Below are 8939 nucleotides of genomic sequence, written 5' to 3'. Positions count from 1 at the left end.
AGGGTATGCATTTTTTTGCACACAAGGTGTTTGTGTATTTGCCCTAACTGTTATGAAGAGATAGAGACGAGCAGAAGGCAAAGGATTAATGTGCGGTTGTGAAGCTGCATACCAGAATCGGATGTATAATTGGAATGGTCATAGTCATACTTTTGTATTCTTGTTAGCTGGTTCTTGGTTCCTTATATAATGTTTTGATTTTTTTTTTGAGTTGATATGTTCAGAAGTTATACTCATTTGATAAATTTACATATGATCCCCACAGGTGATAAATGAATTGTTACGTGGAATAAAAATGCCCATAAGTGTTATCTTTTTCTTTTGTGCGGTATATTTTCTTTATTTATTGATGATATTAGAGACTAAAAAACTGCGGCTCCATAATTTCATCAGAGCTGAACTGAACTACAAGTTCAGTCAGTACATGTCTCATAACTTTGTATGTCTACACGAGAGTATATATTGTCAATCAAAGCATTAAATTTGTGAAATTCATGCTCTTAGTTTTAATTTACCTAATAACCTAATGTGTTGTTCAAGCCTGTCCTGCAGATTTGAGTTGGCAACTTCTAACGATCAACCTTGCCAGCCCGCATGACTCTGTGTCGGCATTCTGTTGCAAATACCAGCCCATTTGCTTCTCCTTCATCAGTCCTAGGTACCACATAAGTTTTCCCCTAACATAGAGGTACACAATCTGTAGTCATGTGGTTTCCTATTCTAAGCAGACAATATAAATACCTTTTGTGGTCTCTCATATGTATAAAAAAAAGAGTAGAAACAGGGTTAATCATATGAAGGATGCAAACAATTATGTATGCTCATCACATGAATGCAGATAACTATGGAGAACAATGCATACAGTTGGAAGCACGGAGGCCTTTTAAAAATATTACGAATGTCCCAGTGGTTAATTCAACGACGGCATCAAAAGCGAAACAAGGTTCTACATCTTTCGACTCAAATCATGTTCCTGAAGATTGATTAAGATTTATATTTACTTTGTACATGACGTATCTTTTGGTTGCTAAATTTTCAGCGCTAAATAATTATTTTGTTGAACCAAGAGATATATCAATGAATCATGCACACCGTAAGCGTTTCCGTGATCGGAATAAAGACTTGCAGATGACTCCAAATCAAAGAGAAGCTTATTTACATAGGAATCACGAGTACAAACGGGCTAAGAGAGAAAACCATGCGAATAGTAGCAGTGCGCAGTCCATAACTGGGCAGAGAAATATGAGTTGTAGTGACCACATACACAAGCTTATGGAATGTGGTTTATAATAAATATAATTTAGTTACCACTACATGTGCTTGGTGAAGGAATTAATCTTCTTCTTTTCAGGTTGGTGCATGGACAGTTCAGTGGTCGATCAGTATGGTTGCTCATCAAACATGAAGCAAGGTTTGATAAAAAACTGTATTTTTGTCGGAATCTATTTTTTTTAGCTGATTCCTACTATAAATCTAAAATTTTGTTTTTTTGTCTGTCTTTATCATGTCGCACTTGCCACATTTGGTAGTTTTGGTATATCTAAAGCGGGTAAAGACATATCTGAATTGGACCAAGGCCTTATTCTTCAGTCAAATATGTGCCACCTAGATCATGGAACTCGGCTGACGGATGGTCCATATTTTTTTAAGGGGTTCTCTTGAAGATCAAGCTGCAGATAATGCATTGACAAACAATAGTTGACGTAAGCAACAATGTGGCACTAAGTGGTACTCAAACAGTAGCCGAGTGTGTTGTAGTAGGCCAGGCCTGTTGGGCTACGTCAATGGGTGTGTGTGTACACAGACAATTAATAAAGAAAAAGTGAAAATCTCAAAAAAAAAAGTGAACCTTACTTGTGCGTATACATGTTGTCTCAAAAAAATCGTACACCTTTTTTCTATTGTCTGTAAAAGAAAAAATATATGTCTATACGTGTGCATATGTGTTTCCTTTGATTTTTTTATAAACCAACTAAAAAATTAAACGGCATAATATTGTAACTGACTTAACGAAGTCTAAATCGATGTTATATCCATGAAAAGTTACATTGAGAGCTGTCAAATCTTCTACCGTGAAAAATTCCCCGTTGCTGCCTTCCGTAGGAATCTGGGCTGGACCAGCTACTGATCATCGCCTTGGTAACCTATTGCCTCACCAATTAGCTAATCAGATGCGAGCCCCTCCTTGGGCGGATTTCTCCTTTTGCTCCTCAGCTTACGGGTATTAGCAAGCGTTTTGAGTTGTTGTTCCCCTCCAACGGCAGGTTCTTACGCGTTACTCGTCCATTCGCCACTCGAAACTAAAGACCCTCGGCTTTCATCAAGCCACTACTACATCGATTTTGTTAGGAATCAAAGTTCTTTTAACAATACCCTCTAAGGGATGGTTAGTCCAAGACGCGGTACAACAGATTTTCTTTTGGAGAAACATTGGTTTTGTTATTTTCTATTTCTTATTTCTATCAATATGACTTAATTCTTGGTCAATAAATTGAAACCAATATTTTAGACGAAGAAGCGACCACTTTGGTATACATTTTCTTTTGAATTGTTTGGATTGCTTACCACACATATCACGTGGTGCCACTTTGGTATACATGGTGGCGTGCATTGCACATGCATTTTTACTAGTTGACATTAGTTGATGGGCATCTTCATAGCCCGTTGATTAGCCGCGTCGATGTGAGACTTTCTCCTTTTTTTGTCTTCTTCATATAAACCTCCACCATCATATTCTATTCCACCTATAGTGCTATATCCATGGCTTGCGCTGATGTATTGCGTGAGGGTTGAAAATTTTGAAGTGCGTTAAAATGTATGAACCAATTGCTCGGCTTGTCACTGATGTTGTGCATGATGGGAGCATTTTGTGTGACGAAAATAAAGCATGACCAAACTATATGATTTTTAGGGATAAATTTTCTTTGGCTATGTTATTTTGATAAGACATAATTGCTTGGTTAGCATGCTTGAAGTATTATTGTCTTAATGTCAAATGATACACTATTGCTTTGAATCACTCGTGTCTTAATATTCATGCCATGATTAGATATATGATCAAGATTATGCTAAGTAGCATTCCACATCAAAAATTATCTTTTTATCATTTACCTACTCGAGGGAGCAGGAATTAAGCTTGGGATGCTGATACGTCTCCGTCGTATCTATAATTTTTTATTGGTCCATGTCATATTCTACAACTTTCATATACTTTTGGCCACTTTTTATACTATTTTTGGGACTAACATATTGACCCAGTACCCAGTGCTAGTTCCTGTTTATTGCAAGTTTTATGTTTCGTAGAAAACCCATATCAAACAGAGTCCAAACAGGATAAAAACGGACGGAGAATATTTTTGGAATATTTATGATTTTTGGGAAGAAGAATCAATGTGAGGCGATGCCTGAGGGGGCCACGAGGCAGTGGGGTGCGCCCCTGACCCTCGTGGGCACCCCGTCAGGCGGTTGCTGCTCTTCTTTTGCCGCAAGAAAGCTAATTTCCGAAAAAAGCGTGTTGAAGGTTGCAATCCAATCGGAGTTACGGATCTCAGGGTATATAAGAAACGGTGAAAGGGCAGAATCGGGAACGCAGAAACAAAGAGACAAATCCAATCTCGGAGGGGCTCTCGCCCCTCCCACACCATGGATCCCATGGACCAGGGGAAACCCTTCTCCCATCTAGGGAGAAGGTCAAGGAAGAAGAAGAAGGGGGGGGATCTCTCCCCCTCTCTCCCGGTGGCACCGGAACGCCGCCGGGGCCATCATCATCACCATGATCTACACCAACACCGCCGTCATCTTCATCAACATCTCCATCACCTTCCCCTATCTATCTACAATGGTCCACTCTCCCGCAAACCGATGTACCCTCTACTTGAACATGGTGCTTTATGCTTCATATTATTATCCAAAGATGTGTTGTCATCCTATGATGTCTGGGTAGATTTTCATTGTCCTTTCGGTAATTGGTGAATTACTATGATTGGTTTAATTTGCTCGTGGTTATGTTGCTGTCCTTTGGTGCCCATCATATGAGCGCGCGCGTGGATCACACCATAGGGTTAGTTGTATGTTGATAGGACTATGTATTGGAGGGCAAGAGTGACAGAAACTTCAACCTAGCATAGAAATTGATGCATACGGGATTGAAGGGGGACCGATATATCTTAATGCTATGGTTGGGTTTTACCTTAATGAACGTTAGTGCTTGCGGATGCTTGCTAATAGTTACAATCATAAGTGCATAGAATTCCAAGTCAGGGATGACATGCTAGCAGTGGCCTCTCCCACATAAAACTTGCTATCGGTCTAGAAAAATAATCAATTGCTTAGGGACAATTCCGCAACTCCTACCACCACTTTTCCACACTCGCTATACTAGCTTTATTGCTTCTTTATCTAAACAACCCCTAATTTATATTTACATGCTCTTTATATTCTTGCAAACCTATCCAACAACACCTACAAAGTACTTCTAGTTTCATACTTGTTCTAGGTATGTAACATCCCAAATTTTCAATTTGGAATGTTATACATTAGATCATCATTGCATATCATATTTTATTGCATTTTGGTTGATCCTAGAAATTCTAAGCAACTCAAGGACCCACGGAGAGAGTTGGGGATTTCTTTATTTTCATATTTGAGTTTTCTCAAATTTTGGAAAGAGGATCATTTGGTTTTAATTATTTTTCTCTGCAAATATTTCTTATATGAAAATAAAAGAGAGGGGATAAAATGACTTCCCCACAATAAAGAAATATTGGAGGAAAATATTAAAATCAAATAAGAATTTTATTCGGAGTTTTATTGCTATTTTATTTGAATTAGGAAAAAAATGTGTTTTTCAAAACTGCATTAGAGGCTCAAAAAAATGTTCACCTTGTCCGCTATATTTTGAGAGGACGGGGAAAATTTATTTCAGGATTTTTGGTGTCTGTTTAGTATTTCTTTGATTTGTTTTTCTGCGTGTCAAAATTATTTAAATAAAAATGTCAACCGCCTTACCGGGCCGTGTCCGCCCAGGACTCCGACCCGGCCGGCCCCTTAAAGGCTGAGGCCCCGAGCCGCCAGCCCACCCCGCCCGAACCGTAGCCCCGCTGTCGGTGTCAAAACCGGCGGATCTCGGGTAGGGGGTCCCGAACTGTGCGTCTAGGCGGATGGTAACAGGAGGCAAGGGACACGATGTTTTACCCAGGTTCGGGCCCTCTTGATGGAGGTAAAACCCTACGTCCTGCTTGATTAATATTGATGATGTGTATTACAAGAGTGGATCTACCACGAGATCAAGGAGGCTAAACCCTAGAAGCTAGCCTATGGTATGATTGTTGTAATGGATGTTGTGTCCTACGGACTAAAACCCTCCGGTTTATATAGACACCGGAGAGGGCTAGAGTTACACAGAGTCGGTTACAATGGTAGGAGATCTACATATCCGTATCGCCAAGCTTGCCTTCCACGCCAAGGAAAGTCCCATCCGGACACGGGACGGAGTCTTCAATCTTGTATCTTCGTAGTCTTAGAGTCCGGCGGACGATGATAGTCCGGTTGTCCGGACACCCCCTAATCCAGGACTCCCTCAATAGCCCCTGAACCTGGCTTCAATGACGATAAGTCCGGCGCGCATAATGTTCGGCATTGCAAGGCGGGTTCCTCCTTTGAATAATCCATAGAAGATTGTGAACACCAGGATAGTGTCCGGCTCTGCAAAATAATTTCCACATTCCACCGTAGAGAGAATAATATGTGCACAAGTTCAATCTGCTGACGTATTCTGCGGCATGACGTCATACCACTACCAAGATTTTTCTTGAATCGTTTTTTATTATACCACCTCAGCGCGTTTAGCGAAGCGGTTTCCTTGGCACGTCTTGTCAAAGCAGAGATCGTGTTCCCCTTATTCCGGGATTCTCATCAATACGGACGTGGGTAACCCAACCGCGCCATTGATGGTGGCGCTTGGGAGATAAGCGAGTTTTACCAGGCCGGTGGGGACGTATAGTCTTCGTCCGCCTATATAAGGGGATAAGGATCCGCCTTTTCACCTACGCCTTCTTCCTCCTTTGCTTATCCATCTCCGCGCACTCGAGCTCCAGCGCCCAAGTTCGCGCATCTCATCTCAACCTTCTCCGACCATGTCCGGAGCGGGAGGTAAATGGTTGGCCTCCACCGTTAAGGAGGAGCACATCGCCAAGCTGCGCAGCGCCGGGTACCTTTCCGGCGACATCGCGCACCGGCTGCCCGACAAGGGGCAGCTCATCCCCACCCCCAGGCCCCATGAGAGGGTCGTATTTCTCCCCCACTTCCTCCGCGGACTGGGCTTTCCACTTCACCCCTTTGTCCGGGGGCTCATGTTCTACTACGGCCTGGATTTCCATGATCTGGCGCCGAACTTCATCCTCAACATCGCGGCGTTCATCGTTGTGTGCGAGGCCTTCCTCTGCATTCAGCCCCACTTCGGCTTGTGGCTCAAGACCTTCAACGTCAAGCCGAAGGTAGTGAAGGGCACGCAGGCGGAGTGCGGAGGCGCCATGTTGGGCAAGATGCCCAACGTCCTCTGGTTCGAAGGGGCCTTCGTGGAATCTGTCAAGGGGTGGCAGTCGGGGTGGTTCTACATCATCGAGCCGCGCGACCCTAAGTGGGCGGCGGCCCCCGAGTTCAGATCTGGTATCCCTATGCAGCCCACCTCCTGGAAAGAGAAGGGCTTGCTATGGGGTAATTCGAAGGAGCTGACGGGACTCCAAGCCTGTATCCAGAAGCTGGTGAACAAGAAGCTCAGGCTTGTCAATGTGGTCCAAGTCATGCTCGTTCGCCGGATTCTCCCATGCCAAGAACGGGCATTCAATATGTGGGAATTTGATCCGGCACAGCACCAGGCGCTGAGCGGGCTCTTCGACACGACGTACGAAGGCGCCTGGAGAGTGCTGTTTAAGGGTGTCGAAGCCCCCGCGTCCGCGACGGAAGATCGCGAATTTCACTTGCAGCGTCCAGCCGACGAGGTAAGTGATTTTACCCCTTTACGGGACACTTGTCGTTAATAGTTCGACCCTAAGCGGGTTTCAATCTCCCTTTTCCTTTGACAGGAATGGATGAAGAAGGCCGAGCAGCTCATCTGCCCGGCTCCCATGCCAGAAGACCCAGTGGACGCCCGTCTAGCGGGGCTGCTGGTTCCGGCACCGCACGTGGTGCCGGAGAAGAAGGCCAAGAAGGTGGCCATGGGTACTCGAAAGAGTTCCCATTTTCAGGTGTCCGACGACTCCGAGGCGGATTCCTCCCCCGAAGATGAGGAGGAGGAAGAAGACTCTCTCCCAGATGAGGGAGAGAGAAAGAGGAAGGCCTCCCCAACAGGGGAGGCCGAAGGGTCCAAGAGGGGAAGAACTATTCCCCCGGACGGCTCCGCCAACACCAGCGTTGGCGATGAAGAGTGGCCCTCAAGGGCCAGGCCTCAGGCGAGATCGTAAGTATCCGGATTCCTGAATGATCTGCAATTTCTTTTGTGTCACATAGTGTCCTTCTAATGCCGCATACTGCCTGCAGTCCGGCCGACGATGATCTCCCTGCTTCGTCGAGTGGGTCGTTGGCTTCGTCGGATGTGAATTCCATTTCGACTGCCTCCACCCCTCGCGCCGCTGAGGACGCCGAGGTGGGATCCCAGGAGAGGACCCATCAGGAGGAGGCTCCGGAGGCGCCGCAAGGCAGCCTCCCGGACTTTGCGCCGGATTCTACGCCGGAACCTGCAGTGGTTCCAGAGTCCGGCAGGCGGCCCCTTCACAAGAAGGGCAAGACCGTGACACCGGCGGCCCCCGTCCAACCGGAGGCGCCAGACAATTTGTTGGAGGCACTCAAAGGCGCTTCCATCGAGGAAGAACACCGCACTATCATGAGTGCGGTGATTCAGAAGGTTCAGCTCGCCAAGAGCGGGCTGACCGAAGCCTGCAGTAGCCTTCTAACAGGCTTTGAGGTAAGAAGTTAAAATTATGTAATGTAATACCGCATAGACAGTAGCCCCTGATGCTTGGTTCGGTGTTCGGAAAGAAAAGCCAGACTGAGGATCTAAAGAAGATATACGCAGGGTTGCTAAAAATTATGTCAATATGGGTTTGCAGGCTGCGCTGTTGACCTCTGCCGCACTGACTGCGGAGGTCGGTGCATTGAAGCAGGATCTCGAGCGGTCCGAGCAAGAGCTCGGCCGTGCCAAGAAGCAGCTCGAGGACAAAGAAGGTGAGTAACACCACATTGAAGATTTACCTTGCAGAAAAGGATTTAGGTTGCAATAAAAATAACAAGGATAACGCGGGTAGTGTTACTCACCTTCAATGTGGTCGTGAAGGGATTGACAACCCCTTTATTGTGTTGGTTGCGAGTTCTTTGTTTGTTTGTGTAGGTGTGTGGGACTTTTGAGGAGCCTCCTACTGGATTGATATCTTGGTTCTCAAAAACTGAGGGAAATACTTACGCTACTATTGCTGCATCACCCTTTCCTCTTCAGGGAAAACCAACGCAAGCTCAAGACGTAGCAACGGGGTATGGAGATGCCCATCAATTGGTGTCAATGCGAGGAGTAGGGATTGCCATGCAACGGATGCACTATGAGCTATAAGTGTATGAAAGCTCAAACTAGAAACTAAGTGGGTGTGCATCCAACTTGCTTGCTCATCAGGACCTAGGGCATTTGAGGAAGCCCATCGTTGGAATATACAAGCCAAGTTCTATAATGAAAATTCCCACTAGTATATGAAAGTGATAACTCAAGAGACTATGTATATGAAGAACATGGTGCCACTTTGAAGCACAAGTGTGGTAAAATGATAGTAACATTGCCCTTTTTTTCTTTTTTTGGGCGGGCTTCTTTGGCCCCCTTTTTTATTTAGGCTTCTTTGGCCTCTCCTTTTTTTATGGGGCAATGCTCTATAATGATGATCATCACACTTTTATTTACT

General features: G+C 44.9%; 1 protein-coding gene across 1 annotated transcript; it reads left to right on the top strand.

Annotated features, from left to right (window-relative positions):
• The first annotated feature begins 554 nt into the window (after positions 1-554).
• LOC119305044 lies at positions 555-1633 on the top strand. The gene is made up of 4 exons (XM_037581675.1): positions 555-658; positions 839-943; positions 1352-1411; positions 1530-1633. The coding sequence occupies exons 1-4, from the start codon at positions 595-597 to the stop codon at positions 1607-1609; spliced, it is 309 nt and encodes a 102-aa protein (XP_037437572.1). The 5' UTR covers positions 555-594; the 3' UTR covers positions 1610-1633.
• Positions 1634-8939: the final 7306 nt, after the last annotated feature.

The sequence above is a fragment of the Triticum dicoccoides genome, chromosome 1B (genome assembly GCF_002162155.2).
Source record: "Triticum dicoccoides isolate Atlit2015 ecotype Zavitan chromosome 1B, WEW_v2.0, whole genome shotgun sequence".
Lineage (NCBI taxonomy): Eukaryota > Viridiplantae > Streptophyta > Magnoliopsida > Poales > Poaceae > Triticum > Triticum dicoccoides.
The sequence above is the reverse complement of the archived record's forward strand: the minus strand, read 5'-3'. Positions and strand labels throughout refer to the sequence as shown.